This window comes from Malurus melanocephalus, unplaced genomic scaffold (assembly GCF_030028575.1).
Source record: "Malurus melanocephalus ecotype Western Australia unplaced genomic scaffold, MMel_1.1 scaffold_910, whole genome shotgun sequence".
Taxonomy (NCBI): domain Eukaryota; kingdom Metazoa; phylum Chordata; class Aves; order Passeriformes; family Maluridae; genus Malurus; species Malurus melanocephalus.
Genome location: NW_026624142.1, coordinates 95,392 through 112,105, shown reverse-complemented (window position 1 = coordinate 112,105; position 16,714 = coordinate 95,392). Strand labels below are relative to the sequence as shown.

The 16,714-nt window shown below is 38.4% G+C and overlaps 1 protein-coding gene across 1 annotated transcript in view; it reads right to left on the bottom strand.

Moving 5' to 3' along the window:
* Positions 1–839: 839 nt before the first annotated feature.
* The window catches only part of TRIM24 (tripartite motif containing 24), a gene marked incomplete at its 5' end in the record, with an annotated part of 52,159 nt that continues 36,284 nt past the window's right edge, over positions 840–16,714 (bottom strand). Inside the window, 12 exons of the mRNA XM_057386086.1 lie at positions 840–1,768; positions 2,852–3,001; positions 4,181–4,255; positions 4,701–4,833; positions 7,586–7,884; positions 8,405–8,567; positions 9,840–9,912; positions 10,648–10,783; positions 12,596–12,775; positions 14,349–14,513; positions 15,142–15,407; positions 16,580–16,697. Coding sequence (XP_057242069.1) covers positions 1,559–1,768; positions 2,852–3,001; positions 4,181–4,255; positions 4,701–4,833; positions 7,586–7,884; positions 8,405–8,567; positions 9,840–9,912; positions 10,648–10,783; positions 12,596–12,775; positions 14,349–14,513; positions 15,142–15,407; positions 16,580–16,697 — 1,968 coding nt within the window. The remainder of the gene's footprint in view (positions 1,769–2,851; positions 3,002–4,180; positions 4,256–4,700; positions 4,834–7,585; positions 7,885–8,404; positions 8,568–9,839; positions 9,913–10,647; positions 10,784–12,595; positions 12,776–14,348; positions 14,514–15,141; positions 15,408–16,579; positions 16,698–16,714) is intronic.

Genomic DNA, 16,714 nt, shown 5'->3' with positions numbered 1-16,714 from the left:
ACTCTGGGACTGTAGCGCTTAAAATTCTCTTCAGGTAGTAAAAGCTTTCCATAAAAAAACCAAACCAAACATCAATGGCAACAACAATAATAAAAACCCTCCCACCAAACTGAAACAAACAAACAAACAAAAAAAAAAGATGGGACAATGACTGGTTATTCTGGGCACCCTAAAAATCTACCACATGATCAGAAGTAATGTCAAAGGCCTGCTGCAAACATGACTGAGTATTTTTTGGGAGTGTCCACTACATTTCAGTGTGCAGTGCCACCCAATGACAAAGACAGGTAGAATGTCCTCAGGTGAGAGGCAAAATCAGGGCCTTTTTCTCATCACATGTGCACAGCAGAGAGGCACAAGCAGAACTTGGATCCAGTCTCTTCAGKGATTTATGCACAGCACCACAGCAGGGCCACACAGGGAGTCAAACTCAGCTGTCTTCACAATTCCAACTCCAAAATTAATCCAAAAGACTGCCTGCTCTCCCAAACACTGAATTTTCATTTACTCTTCAAAAAAAACAATCACTAGGGCAACCATATATGAGTACTTCTCTAACTCTGCAGCCTCTGAGGGCAGAAATGAACCCAATGATGTTGCCAGAGCTTCTGGAAAGCAGACAGCAAAATCACAAAATAAGGTGATTCATCCTCATTTTCTGGTGATTCAGGGGGACATGAAGGGTGAAGAGCAATACCTTTCTCATCAAGGTTGCATTCTGACAATGACACATTTAGAAATACGCAAAAAGAACAAGACATTGTGGACAGAAAGGATGCTTCTTCTCCCCTCTTTAAAAATACACAAAMAWKRMYKGKTTTKSMAAMMAAMMWTKTTTCCACTCAAGATTTTSCCATCAACTCCATTAAACAGAGGTACATCACACTCGAGACACCTGTTAAACAAAAYAGTACAGAAATACCATCGTTTCCTGCTGGTGGTGAGAAAAATGGTGCAAACCAAAGTATTCTGTCCTTTRCTTTCTCCATTAGAAACTCAAACAAATTYCCCCCTTTATTTTTTTTTTTCCTTTTTGGAAGTTATTTTTAACACCCTTTCCCTTACATTTTAAAATTCCCAATAACTTCTTTGGGGGCAAATACACTTTYGTTGTACCAATCAGTATTGCAGGACAACCACATTACACCATCTTTTTTCATGGCTTGTGTTAAATTACAGTACAGAGAGATCAAATTATGGCCAGCCACATGCCTTTGGTAAAATGAAAAGTCTGGTGAGATCACATTTTCTTCAAAATCAGAAAGCCACACGTTGAAGCCATGTCATGTTTTGAAGTTCAATTCCATACAAACTTCTTCAAAGTGAAGTTAAACAGCCATCACCCCACGCAAATGGCAAATTCTGAGCTGCTCCAGAAAGGAGRTGAAAGGTCTGAACTTCAGAGAAGCTCTTCACATGCCTTAATCTCCATTAGATTTGTGTTTCAGACAGGGGGTAGRAAGTCTAGTAAATATTCACAAACCTACAAGTCAGAACAGTGGTAACAGTGATAAATATTCCGAGTTTTTAAAAAACTTTCTGCAGCAACACACGTGGCTCATTTAAACAACTGACGTTCTTCTCCTTTGAGGCGTTTTTTCCTGGGCTGTACAAAGTCATCATCAGAGTCATCAGTGAGTTCTGGGTTATCTTTTTCACTCTGGCTGCTTGGCTGTACAGGGAACTTCCTCTCAGGATAAAGGTTGCTTAGGAGATCTTCAAAGTAGGCTTGGAGTTTCATGCCAGCATCAGCCACTTCAGAATCAGGCTGTGGGGTGAATTAACAGCATCAGTGCATCATGAAACAGCTTTGTAATTAGATCACATTAAGTATTTTAGGTACAAAACCCACAAAAAACTACAAAAAACATCAATCAGCAGCAAGGGTGGGTACAGAACAGAGGCCATAAAGAGCACAAATCCGCAAAAGAAAGAGCGAGGGCAGATCTTCTGGACAACACCCTCAATGATTTTTTTCTCTGACAGGTGACCACAGAAGCCACTCACGAAAGCCACATTGCCTGGGCTCCTAAAGCCAGATAAAGTGATGCTAAAAACTCTTAAATCTTGACTGGGGTGGGGGCAGGGGGACAGAAGTTGTRTTATGCTCTGAAATACACAGATATGCCCTCAGAGTATTGAAAACTTCTCTAGCTTACAGATCATTTTTAGTAAAATTAAATTATTTTAGTATTACTTATTTTAGTAAAATCATTGGTGAAAATATTACTTGGGAGACAATGACTGTAACAAAGGACTGGGCAGCCCTAAAGTGATGCACAGCCATCAGAGCTATCGGTTTCCTGAAGCTGAGATCACCTTGGCAGGAATAATTCCCAGCTATCAAGGGTGACTGGAGAAGCCTTTATTCCCATTCTAATTCCCTCTCATTTTGTGGTCCCCTCAGAACCTGCACCCCTTTTTCACCACACATTCCCTCATGTGCACTTAGGGGATGACAACAATCACTCAACATGCAGTTTGAAATCAGAAGGGTGAGCACAGAGCTCCCAGAATGAAAATCCCACTGAATTTAAGATCTGAGGCAAGGAGGATTAAACAAGTTTTTAAATCATAATACCATTAGCCTCTGTGATAAATAACTGTCCTTTTCTTTACCTGCTGTCCTGACATTCAGCTATGTTTGATACAATCCCACTCTCTTACGGAAAAATCTCCACTGCAAAGTCATCTAAGACCACAGCAGTGTCAATTCTGATCTGTGTTTTCACTGCAGTCTCACCATCAAAATAAGTTTCATACAATAAATTCTTGTAAGTCCTACCCCCATCACAGTTTTCCTGAAAGCAGCTAAGCCAGTGAAACCTGATAAAGTATCTACTTTTCTGACCTCATTAAATTCAGCACAGTTTTGGAAAATCAATCTGAAATCAGCCACGAAATCTTCTGGCTTTGTGTAGAATGAATTGGTCACTTCAAGTCTTTTCTTGATGGTTGACAAGTCCATWGGCTTTTTGATTATTTTGTAGTAATCAGGGACCTGGAGAAAAACAAAAATCCCAAATGCAATCATGTTCATAATTTATTTTCTGTAAACCTTTAGATCTGAGGGAGTGAGCAAGGCTTAGTCTCATCTTCAAAGTACAGCTCAAAACCCCAAGAATTGTACTTTTAACATACATGCAGACAGTTTTTGGAATAACAGTGACGCATGACAATTTGTTAACTAAAATATACTTTCAATGCCTATTTTAAAACAAAAAATATAATACATAAAACCTCCACTGACTACATATGACTTGGTTTGGACACTATTTTCAGGTGTAGCCAAATAAGCTAACTAATAATTTTCTTTCTCAAAACCACCATATAAAATAAGGCTTTTGAAACAGTAGCAACTTTCAGAGATATCAATGGTTTTGATRCTCAAACTGTGGCTGTAGGATGAAGATTTCTTTCTTTAGAAAGAATAAGAAACCAGTCAATAAGATATGAAATCCAGTGGTAATAYATTAATATTTTTTTCCAAATTAGAYTCAYATTTTAATGCTTTAATACCTGAATTTTGTAACATATGTCCACCATATGAGTAAGTAATCAATTAATATCTTGAGCCATTTATTATCAAACTCTGTGGGATGTTCTTCAAAATTCTTATTCAAATGGCATAAAGGCTGCATAGGCACATACTACTTTTTTATTAACTCTTTCTCCACTGACTTGTCCTGAACAGCAACCTTTCATCTGATCATGGTGGTAGCTCTTCTGTGTATCCATGGACTCCTAATGCACCCAGGTATTGTTTACCATTTAAAACTAACAAATATCAAATTAATAACAAGAAATTCAATTTCATATTAGTACTGTGGAATACCCTAATTCTCAAAATCAGGTAATCATGTTTTAAAAAACCCAATTCACCTCCTTAGTGATATAACTCAAGATATGAAATAAGAAGACTAGTGTTAGAATTCACTTTTTCTATCTGTTTTTGAGGTATTAAGTAAAACCAGTTACTSGGGAATTTCACTTGTAAATCCCCTGCTGACCCAATGCTTCAACTTTTAACTTCCCCCTTTWGACAGTTTTAATAAAATTAAATATRTTTAATGCACTCARTGTCTGTGGAACTTGACTTCTGATAATGGAATACAGGATGCCACTAGAAACATGGCAAATGTGCTATAACAGAAAATGGAAAAAGAAGTGAGGTACATACTGTGGGAGGAACTGGTTCTTGAAAGGCAGGACTCATTTCGTGACAGTAGAGGTAGAGCAGCAGTCTTTCACATTTCTGTGTCAAGAAAAATAGATAAATCRGGAAAATCCTACAATGGTTTATTCTAAAATCACAAACTGCASAAAACACGAAACAGATGTTCAGTATTACCCCTTTTCCTTTGTGTATGCAAATATATTAAGACATTTTATATATTTATGTATCTTGTTTTTATATAATATAAAATACATCTATATATAATAATAAATATTATATATTATTGGATAAAATKATATATGAATATCTATAACCAATGTCAGACATCATGAGTGTCAGAGTCTTCTCTCTACTACTATGCCATAAATGGTTCTACATGTAGATAAGACTAATGTAATAAAATATTAATTTCAGCCTATTTACGCAAGCTGCCAACTGAAAATGGGTAAAACACTGATGAAAGTTCCTACACAGCTCAAAATCGCTTCAGCCTAGAAGTTTCAAACAATAATTTCATGCTCACCCTCCGGTCGATGGGCGCCAAYCCCACGGTGTCTTCCAGTTTCCTTTTCTCAGCCATGTGAGCAGGTTTATCACAGTCATATTCAACTTCTGGCTTGGACAAATCCCGACAGAATGTGCAAATCCACTCTCCACTAAAGATAAACACACACAKTGACCTCAGTGAGGTAGCACACCTCTGACAAAATATGTATTCCTCTCTTGTGGGGTGCTTTTTTTTTCTSTGTTGTTTTGATGTTGCTTTTTAAAACACCACAAAAGGCAGAGACAGGTGGCAAAAATGCTTCACAACAACTTCATTTCCTTTTAGTGGCACTGGGGTCATTGATGGTGTCCTAGCAGAAAGGCAGGCAGATGGTGTCTACCTGTGTCAGAACTCAAATTTTTCACTTGAGCTCACAGGATTTAAAAAAAGCACCATTAAAAACCCTGTAGAATCTTAAATGCAGGGAGATTGAAGGAATCACATGGGCTGATCAGAAGGGAAAAGTGTTAGTTTTATATGGTGAGAACTACATATTCTCTACAAGCTCAATCTACAGAGATTACCCTGGACAAGAGTTTTTGTAAATCTGGAAATATTTCACTCCCTAAAACTTTCAGATGCTCATGGTTTTATCAGTTTGTATAAGAYCACCCTGGATATTTAAAGGTCACCACAAGATTATGACATTATTAGCTCTGCAAGCTATGTCCACTGATTGTCTAACACAATTTATGAACTTCAAAATTTTTTAAAAAACTACTAAGAGTCTGTTTTGAATACAGGTCTCTGCAAAAGAAGAAACTTGCACGCTTGCAGATAACCACCAGAGGGCTGAATGGTCACACAGTAGACAGAATTCAGCAAAAAACAGTGATGAGATCTAACTGCATGTATTTACTCAGAGATAATAGTATTTTCACAATTGGGGAATAGTTTCTGCAGCATCCTTYATTCCATTTCAATACTAAAAGGCAGAAGACGTCACAAATTGAAAAAGGAAATGTTTTCTAGTCAGTGTGATCCAAAAATTTCCACCATTTGCCAGTTTAGGCATACAGTGGTGAATGATTGGCATTTTGGTCAAGAAGAAGTTTTACTTTTTACCATCTTAACTTCACAGAATGATTTATGACAATGTCACCTCCATGCCTGGACCAGCATTATAGAAATGATGTGGCAGATACACAAAAACTGACACAGGCCATGACCTAAAGATCTTGTGACAAAAGAAAACAACAGAATTAAAGATAGAAGAATGAATGAGGCATTAAAATATCCAAAAGCAGGAGAATGTGGTAGGTTGGAATGAAGGAAAAAGGATGGAGTGGCCTTGTGAATCCATGTGGGAACACTGTTTAACACTGAAAGAGGGCAGATTCAGGAAGGAATCTGAAAGGAAAGGAGAAATCTGTGACATTGCTCTATCCACCCGAACCAGGAACAAAAAGCAATCATGAAAGCAGCAGACTGACACCACTGACATCATAATAATAAAAAATTATTTTGTGTGTTTGAAGGAACTAATGCTGAGACACTAAAGTTTCTTTGGGAGACCTACAGCTGGGGGTAAATTAAAAAACAAAACAAGCAACCCCACAAAGATGAGAACAAAAACCTGAGGTCAGGAGGAAATTTCAGCTAAGTGTGCTCCTAATCCCAGGAACACAATGCACTCAGAGCAATGTGCACCTGCACAGATCTGAACACCTGCCATCAAAGTTGGTACTGGCTCCCCTCATGTCCCTTTTGATGTCCCTCAAACATCATTACCTCAGTTTCCACTGAATGATCCTGTAAAATGAGATATTTTAAAGACTTGTTCTTGAATATTTAATTTTAACAGAAACCAAGTCATGCAATATGTAGTTATCTACCTGYTTCAAAATTACTTTTTGTTTCCTTGCCAAAAAAAGCACAAATATTTATTAATTTAAGTGCTTACTGTAACCTTACTGGGTTTTCCTTACGGCACAAAGCTGTAACTGTAACATAGCACTGTTTTAAGGAAAAAAAAAGACCCTGGAATTTGAAGTTTCAAAAAGTAAGAGAAACATTTTTATGCCCAATTTCAAGTGACATTAAAAAGAAAGATACCCTCCAAAAGCATGCCTCATCAGGGTAGCACACAGATGATCAATGTGCCAATCTAAGCTGCCATCCAAACGTTTTACACCAGCAAACCATGCTGATATTTCATCAGAAAACCTAATATTTATAAAAGCATTAACCAATGAGCCTGTTACAAGAGACTTTTTATCCTTTAACACAAMCAACTTATTGCATGACATTTGCAAGCTGTGGCTTTGCAAAACGCCCTTTGTTTGAATCAAAGGCACTAATTCCACCAGCAATCCCCGRTAATGCTTGTCACAATAACCTCCTTAAGACTCTGTTTTGAAAGTCAAGAAACTGAGCAATGGTTTTGTAACAGCCAATCAAGGAAGATTAATGCCTGTTTCAACACTGAGTGAGATGTTAGAGAAGATGTCAGTCAATAAATAACCCATGCTTGGAGTGTAGCCATGTTTAGCACTAAAGAAATACATTTAATACTTATATTACTTCAGMTTTTTCCTGCAGACATTTCATAATTTTTCTTCCTTTTTTTTTTAAGTCATTATTATTAAGAAAGTTAAATGTGTTCAGGCCCCTTTATGAAAGATTGAGAATTCTGCGTCCCAGTTTTACTAATAGATGCCCTAGATGTGATCTTGATTAATTGTCAAATAAATGAAGAGTTTTACTACAGATTTTGTAGGAGAAAAATATAATTAAGCTGAAGTTTAGATGAAACGTCAAATTTTCTCTGATTAAAAAAAAAATTATAGATACAAGGCTTCTAAGAGGACACTTATCCTGGCTTTTACAAGTCTTTTTAGTGCAATTTTAGATGGAATTACCTTGGAAAGCTCATCAGTGTAGGGACATGGCAAGAGAGRTGGAACACTTTGGGACATTTCTCACAGCAAAGGAGCTTCCCTCCATTCTGACACACAGCACACCAGTCTTCATTGGGATCATCCTCCTTCCTGCCCTCCCCAGCATGGGAGGCTCCCATCCATCCCATTTTYCCAGGGAATGTGCTCTCCTGGAGCACCCCTGGCTGATCATCGGTGCTGTCTGGAGCATCTGTCCTCAGCACAGCTTCATCAGGACTGGAATTGTGGTTGGTGTCCAGCAGCAAGGAGGTCAGGATGGACTGCAGGGAGAAACAAATCATTCTGTGAATTTTCATGGCCCCARCAACATGAAAACTGAGCTGGAAAAYAGATTTATAGACAAGCARCCACACAATCTGCAACGTGCAYGCAAAAAATTACTGACACACTGTAACATCAGCCAGCTGAACACAAGGAATCAGCTATGAAAGGCCATTTACTGCTCCACTAATCAAAAACTAATCTTTGTTGGCCCATCATTTAGCAATCTTGTTTATTTATCCTGCACTGTGACTGGAAACTCTTCCTAGTGGCACCTGAAAATTTCATCTCTGCAAGGTTTTTCCTGCCTTCCCAGGCTTTTAACAGATAAAATTCTGATCACACCAGTTCATTTAATTGGCTAGTTGTGCTGGTTTGATTTTGAATTTCACCTCTTCCTTTTATAAACCTTTTACTTCTCCCCTGAAACAGCTCCCGACAGAACACTAGTAAATTATTTTTCTCCCCAGAAATACAAACTGCAAAGAGAAAGGATTTCTTTCCAGCTATAAACATTACATTCCGAGGCCGGGGCTCCTCCTCTGCCTCTTGTTTCACCACAACGATTGGGAAATCAAAGCTCTCRTTCGTCGGCTCCTGTTTAATTTTGATGGGCTCCAACATCACCACTGGCACTTTGTGGGTGGAATCAGCTCCTGGCGGCCTGCTGGAGGAGCCAGAGCTGTAAGAGACAGCAAAAAAAAAAAAAGGAAATTAAAATTAAGTCAGAACTGGACCCAGCTTTTGTACACTGATGCTTTCCAAGACCTCAGCTAAACCACTTTGCGTCTTTGGATCCTGAGCGCATTCCCTTTATGGAATATGAGGTTAATTCCTTTGATGTGGATTGGAAAAGCATCACCAAAAGGGAAAAATTTAATGGTGCAGCTCCAAAACTAGAGAATTACCACAGTTTGACTTCCCATTAGTGSAAGATTTGCAAATAATCTCAGTTTCTTTCAAATCAAACACAAAAAGCACTTCCACTGAACATTGTAAAACACACAATTGAATAAGGCAGATAAAACACATATTTACATTATCTTGGGCAGACTTTCTTAGAGCCTTGAAGCTCTACCAAAACTGGGGCCCTACTTTAAGAACTAGCTCTTTCTCATGGATTTAATCCAATTAAGGTAAGAAAGGACAAWCAAACTCAAGCAYACCAGCWTATTTTTTAAAATAAAAAMGAGGAGTTTTAAATSTAACAAAATTAATTCAAGCAGCAGCATACAGAACCACRTTTTTTAAAATGCAAAAGACTCTTCACACAAGCATTTAAACTGTTCATAAGGGTCCTTCACAGAATTTACCATGTAAATGGAATGGAGAAAAAGGTATTCTAAATTAAAAAGCACCTGCGTTTCCAACTCAAGTAGGATGAATGTCATCTGCTTTACCTCTGCATGAAAAATTAATCTCATGTCAGATGCATGCTCTAATTTATTGCAACGCATTAATGGATCTGCACTCTTCAAACAACACTGTGTAAATACATTTGTTCATTAATATTCCATCAGGGATAAAAACATTTGTKTAGACTCTCAGTAGATACCTAGTGCTCACTTAACTAACTGTATAGCAGCAGAAAATTCTTAATAACCCTCTTTCTAACATCAGCTCCTTAAATCTGGAGTAATTCACAGTTCCACAAGGAATTCCAATACACAACTCCTTCCTTCAGCTGATTTTTCTGAGCCTAAAGCTTAATTTAAAATCCTTTTAATAACGCCAACCTAGCCATCACTTACAGAGTTAACACATTTTCAGATGAGCTGCTAATACATTGCAAATGAAATTACTGCTTCCAGAATGCCAAAAGTGCTGTAACAACCATCAGGCCCGACCTATTAACAGAGAAGTGAGACAAACCCATATCTACATTGCACAAAGAGACTGAGGAATGTTCTGTGGAAGTGGAAATGACATTTTCTTCTCTCACACTGTCCCTTACCTCTCCCTGCTCCCAACACTGGAGGCACTGGGCGAGCGAATCGGAGGGTGCACGTTTGTCACACCGATCCCTCCTAGGACAGAAGGAGAAATTAGAACAAAACACGAGGCAGGGATGTGCATGGGATCGGGGGAAAACTTCTCCTGCAGTGAGAAATCTCTCATTTAATACATTTTCATGAGGGGATGAGACATGAGGTAACAGAGGGAAAAAAAGGACCAAGGAGGGGCCCACCCAGCCCATATTCAGGCACCCAGCACAATAAATCYTCTGCTCATTCTGTGTCAGTGCTGCACTTCCCTTCCCAAATAATAATTTCTAGTTTGCTGTTCCATCCCATTTTACCTTTTCAAATATTTGTTTCTCACCACAGCTGCCAGGTTTTAATCTGCTGTACACCTGAAAGGGTTGCTTTTCTATGGATTTATAACAAATTTGCTTATATATATATATATACATATATATATATATTTATATATATATATATTTATATATATATATTTATATATATTTATATTTATATTTATATTTATATATATTTATACTTATATATTTATATTTATATATATACTTATAACAAATTTTTTCCCTCCCTGTTTTTTAAGATCTGGATGGTTAACTTTGACCACAATGCTAAAATATTGCCTCAACTCTACCTCCTACTAAAGTTTCCACAACTTTGCCTTCATTTTCTTATTTCTCATCCTTAACATAAAACTGAATTAATTCTGATGTTCAGAGTTGACATTGCCACATTAGATTTTTCAGCTGCACCACTCTGATAGAAAATTGCACCATGTTTAATTACCTGAGAGGCCTGGTGATGGCACTGAGGAATTTGGTGACTGCACAGTCCTGTTTGAGGGRGGTTTTGGCAGATTCTGCTCTGCAGTGCCATCCTTCCTCACAGCATTATCCAGGGTGATGTTTCCTGAACAATCAATCTAAAAGGTGGGGGAAGCAGTTAGTGCTGGGAGGGGAACAAACCCTCCAAAACAACAACAACAAAAAAAAAANAAAAAAAAAAACCCAAAAAACCCAAATAGCTTCTGACATTACTGTTATTTTGGAAGTGAAGACCAAAATGCATTTCACCTAAGTTTAACCATACAAAAGTGAAGTAGTTACTTTAAAACAGTAAACAGCTTTGAAATAACTTTCCCAAAAAGTAAATTGAAATAGGCAAATCCAAGCAGTGCTTCATTTTAAGAATAGATGATTCTGTAAAAGCCAATTTTTCTCCACTGGCTACAGAGAAGGCTTAAATCAGGGAGCTGTCACACATTGAACTTTATCTCCACACCTTCTTTGGACATGTTCACACTAAACTCTCCAAAGGAAGCTCACATTTTCTAGAGTTAAATACTCTAGAAAAGATAATAAACTATATACAAACTACCCATTAATCAACTGGTGTTTAACAGGACTGGAAGTGACCCAAAGGACACTCAATTCCACCTGTCCCACACACCTTCTGGACAAGAGCCATGCATATTGACTCAAAATGGAAAYGGGAAACCAACACTTGTTCTTTCCACCATGGCTCAGGCTGGATAAATTAACTTTATTTTAGGRGCTCCCAATGTAGCCCTATAACTTCCCATAGAAATTACATTTGTTTGTCAAAAAAGGAATGACTTTTTGCAATGTTTGGGTTCTTCCAATATAATGTTTGATAAGAAAACACCTCACCTTGGTATCAGTTTTCTCAGTGGAAACCTCATAAATCCCCTGGTACCAAACACACTGACCACTGTAACTTCTATTTTTGAGCCAAAGAGGACACGGCAGCTTTGGCAAAGGTTCAGCATATTTACAGTGATTTGGGCCATGTATCTTAACAGCATAAACTCYGTCACACACAAGCAGAAGAGCTCAAAATACTATGCACAAAAATAAATGTGCAAAAATGTCTCAGACTCAGTAGTTTTCATGACCGTGTTGTGTAGCTCCCTGRCAGATACTGTGATTTTGTAATTTATTTTAGTAAATTGACTAATTTGAATCTATTTAGTATTCTGTATTCCTTTTAGTAAAGAAAACATAAAATATATTGGTAAAAACAAAGCACAGATGGGAGATACAGGAAATAACAGCAAGCTATGGCTAGAAAACCACAATACTTCAGGTATCTACAAACCTCAGAGCCCAAAAACCAGGTGGCAAAATAGGCAGTTATGTGACAAAATAATTACCTGACTAAAACCCAACAGCTCCAACATGGACCTCTGGCACACATGTACCATTTAAAAGAAATTACAAATGAGGAGCTCATAAATTTAAGAAAAGATGATCTTACTATGCTCTTTCTGTCACCAGCATGTTAGGGCATACATGAAATAAAAAAGAAATATATGGAATATATCCAATATGCTGACCACTAATACCAAGACAAAACAGCTCTTTCAGTAAGTTAAAATGTATTTCAAAAATGTTAAAAATCTACCAGAAATCCTACTGCCAACCACTGGTAAATGAAAGCTAGCACATTTTTGTTAGTATCATTATGAGGAAAAATATGCAGCATCCAAATAAACAATTCCAATTAGAATTACAGCCTGTAATGTTATTTTTCTTAGTTGTCCTAACAGCTGTCTCCCAGAAGAATTCTGAGTATTTCCAGGAACATTCAGCCAACCCTGTGTTTTTTATTTTCTGGAAGTGTCTCCTTTTGACAATCAGAATTTCAGTCCGAAAGGTTTCTATGAACACTTCAAACCAGAACGTGTAAAACACTGATTCTGTGTTACACTCACATCTGGGAGRGATGGCAGATTGTAGGAGTTACCCACTGGGGAGCTGAGATCTATCAGAGGGGGGATGTACATCTTCCCATCACAGCCGGCGGCGCTGGTGACCGTGGGGCTGGACGGGGTCGATGTCGTGCTGCTCGCGGTCGAAGGGGTGCTTGAGCTTTGTCCACTRCTGATCTGCCACTGGAAAGAAGAAATAACAACCCAGAATTCAACATTAGTTTCTTTGCAACAGGTAACAGCTGATGAATATACTGATAAAAGCAGCAGCTTGGTTCAAGAAAAAATGAATTCAAACAAAAAATCACAATTTACTCTGAAATTGTCTCGTTCCGAGAACCAATCTCATCAGACAACAGAAGATGACAAGKAGTTGAAAACTATGAATAGGAGAAATGAATGCAAATTCTCAAATTCAAAGCTGTACTTCAGWGTTAAGTATCTATTAATATTTCATGCTGCATTGACAGAGTTGTGGGAGAAATGTAAGTTTTTGTGAAATAAAAGCATTACAGGCATTAGGCTGAATGCACAACTGCTCCAGTGCTTTTCTCAGTAAATGGCTCCAGTGTCACCTGAATGCCCTCAAGTCTTGGATGTTCAGCAACATAAAGTCATTAAGGATTTGAAATGCTGACTGGATCTCCATTCACATATTATTTAACACCATGGTATGAAGTGCACTGTCAAGTCAGACCAAATTTCCTCCTCATTTCAACGCATGCAGTTTTCAATTACTTACAAGGAATTTATGGCAACTGTAGGCAAAACMTGGCTCTGCTCAATTCCTTTTAGCCAGGTTATTTTATTTACCAGCCTCTAGTTTCAAAAATACATTACTGAATAATGAGCTATCTTGAAAGAAAGGATTGTAGACAGGCCAGTCTTCTTTCCAGAGGCACAGAACAGAAGTGACTTACTTTTTATTCTCACTAATTTTATTGAGTTTTTTATTCATGTAAGTTGCCTTAGATATTGTACAGCTTTCTTCCACTTGGTTGAAAATACTTCTCTGATATCATAAGCATTGCAAATATACCACTTTTCAGGTCACAGATTCATTTGACCCTTTCCTGCTTACCTCTAYTGGCATGATTTTCTCTTTCCTTCCATGAGACCTGAATTATTATACTAACAATTCCCGTGTTAATGATTTTTAGTAAAGATGAGCCTTCCTGAACATCCAGAACACATACAATGTGTTTGTTTGTGCCCCAACTCAGCTGCTGATTAGCTCAGGCTCACTCAGCAGAAGTCTCACAACAGTGGACTTTTTTTCCTCCCCTCACCTGTAAAAATTCAGATTTGCCACACTCTGGGGAATTGTGGCAGCTCTAGCTTTTTAGTCAAGGTTTCACTTATTTCCTGGTGAAGATTTCTGCTTCCTCACTACCACCAAGCTAAACTGGGATTTTCTGCTTTGCCTACCCACTGACTGCAGTGTGCAGACCACGGCCACGCTCAGTTTTGCATAAGTGGTTGGTCAGAAACCACAGAAATAGCAAATAAAAGAATGAAACACCTACACAGCACACACAGTGGCTCATTCCATAATGCTTCAGCTGCTTAGAGSTGTCAAAATGAAAGAAGCTTGACAGTTACCTCATTAAGAAAACTATGGGTATCTTGTCACAGAGAAATAACGCAGTGTCTGTTTTAATTGAAAAGCACTCTAGAATTACAATATAAAAGATGATATAAAGCACATTTGATGTTTTATTTCTAGATGGAGAGAGAAAAGGGAAGGAAACTCTACCTGTTTTATAGCTTGCTGTGCCAAGAATGCCATCTGCAATGGGTTGGGCTTTATTGCTTGCCTCGGTAGGTTCTGATTTTGGGGAAATCTCATCTGTTGTGGGGGAAGGGCTGAACCATTGGGTTTGGGGTTATGATTCTGAAAATGAATCAAACGTGGAGGTGCCTGCATAAAAACAATAAAGCAGTTCTGCAAGTTAGCTGATAGCTACTCAATGTTCCACACTTTTTTTGCTAAATGGCCCTTTTAAACTTCTGAAACTCTTCACAAATTATATGCAAACAAATAGTACCACACCATGATCAAAACCATTGATCTTCAATGTTAAAACCTAGCAGGCAGTTTTAAATTATTTTCATTTATGAAGATAGATCACAAGAGCCAGTGAGAGTGTTCCCAACTTTGAAAGTTGTATGGGACACTCATTGGGTATTAAGCAAAACAGATGTAGAAAAAAAAATAATGACATTCACTTTTTGATCAGTTGACGAAAATGCCAAAATGTTGCTCAGCACTATAAATGGCTGGATACAAGTTGTTTTTTTTTTAATTAATAAATACAGGCTGAGTGCTAACATGCATTTTACAAGGCAAGTTTAAAATGCCCATTCAATTCTTAGTAAAGAAAATGTTCTCTAACCCATCTACACAGCCATAAAGATGGACCTATCTGAAGTTATGTATCTAGATTTAAGTTCTTTCCCCTTTTTTCTGTCTTACTTCACTTTCTCCTTCAGTGCCATGAAAAAAAAAAAAAAAAAGAGACTCCTCTTTGGAGAGAGTCCTGGCTCACCTGGTGAGCAGCAGGAGGCTGCTGCATGGCTCCTGGCACCCTTGGGCTGGGCAGAAGCACTGGCCCTGCCCTGCGCTGGGCTTGCTGTCTCTGGGCCAGGAGCTGCTGCTGCATGTGCTGGAGCCGCAGCTGAGCCAGGCTGATCTGGGTCGGGAATTTGGAGAGCTGGTTGGAGGGCARACTGCCTGCTGGCTGCAAGCTGGGCTCCATCACAGGGCTCTTGGGYACGTGGGGGGGAGTTTCCTTGTCTTCGATTACCAAAGAACCTGTTTGAACCAAAATAAATAAAATCAATGCCGAAGTATGGCGGCAAGCAGAAATGTCATCACACTGTCAGCAACAGCCTGACTACAACTCCAACCATTTCTGAAGAAACTTGYTTCTTTACTCAGACTTTATCTTTTTCTTCACTGATTCTTAAATCTACAGAAACAGGATATGTCTGATCACAAACAAAATAGCATAAAGGTTGWGATTTCTGGAACTAGATAGAGAAACATGATATGGTTTTATCTGTCACTTAAACTCTTACAAGAACCCCAGTGCTSATCTATACAGGTGCCACTTCTACTGCAGCACTTTTCAGAAGTTCATTAAATAAACATACACCAAAAAAAAAAAGAGCCCACCAAACAAAGGAAAAAGCCAGCTCATGGCAAACATTTCAGCTGAGCAGCAGCTGTCACCACACAACCAGACAGCTGCTTTCTGGAAACAAGTTTCGCTTTCAATTCCTTTCTCYAAGAAAATTATTCATAAAGAAGGAACTTGGAGAATTTCCTTGCTACCATCCATTGTCCTCACGTCTGGGAAAAGGAGCTCATTTGCCCTAAAGAACTGCCAAAAGTACACTTTCTTTCTTTGCCATTGCACCTCTGTGCATTGACAGAGCACTTTCTGATGAAAGGCAGAGAAGGTCCCACAGTATSTCACAAAGCCTTCTGCCCMTGACAGAAAAGCAAAACTGCCCACMAAGCTAACAATGYAAAGAGAAAGGAAGCACAGCAACAGCCAAAATCCTAAAAAAACCTCCAAAACCTTTAGGCTGTTGAGCTCCTMGGGTGCTTATCACCCTGGCTGGAAAGGTGTCCCATGGGAAAAGACCTGGGAGTGCTGGCTGAGAGCAGGAATCCTTTAGGATGTGAAATGGGGTTACAAACTGTGTTCCTTGTTTCAGAAACCACAAGTTACGTGTATTGACCAGAAACTAAAACTGCTACTTTCCCCATCACACATACCATTCAATCAAGGTGAGTTTTCTAATACTTTATCAAAATATTTATAAATCATACTTTTCCCCATGCAATGCACTTTAAATGTATTTCAGTTAAGGCAACACATTGAGTAGAGTAAATCAAGAAATTAATAGTGTCACAAAAGGAAAGCTGCTTTCAAAACAGGATCAAGACACCAAAGGGCTGATAAAAATCCACCATACCTAGATTGAAAATATTCTGAGCCCAGAAGCTCGGGTCACAGTGGAACTGGATGGTGTTGTTGGTCACYGGGGAAGGATCACACCTTGCTCGGAGAAGGTACCGGAGTCGATATGTAATCTAGAACAGCAACAAGA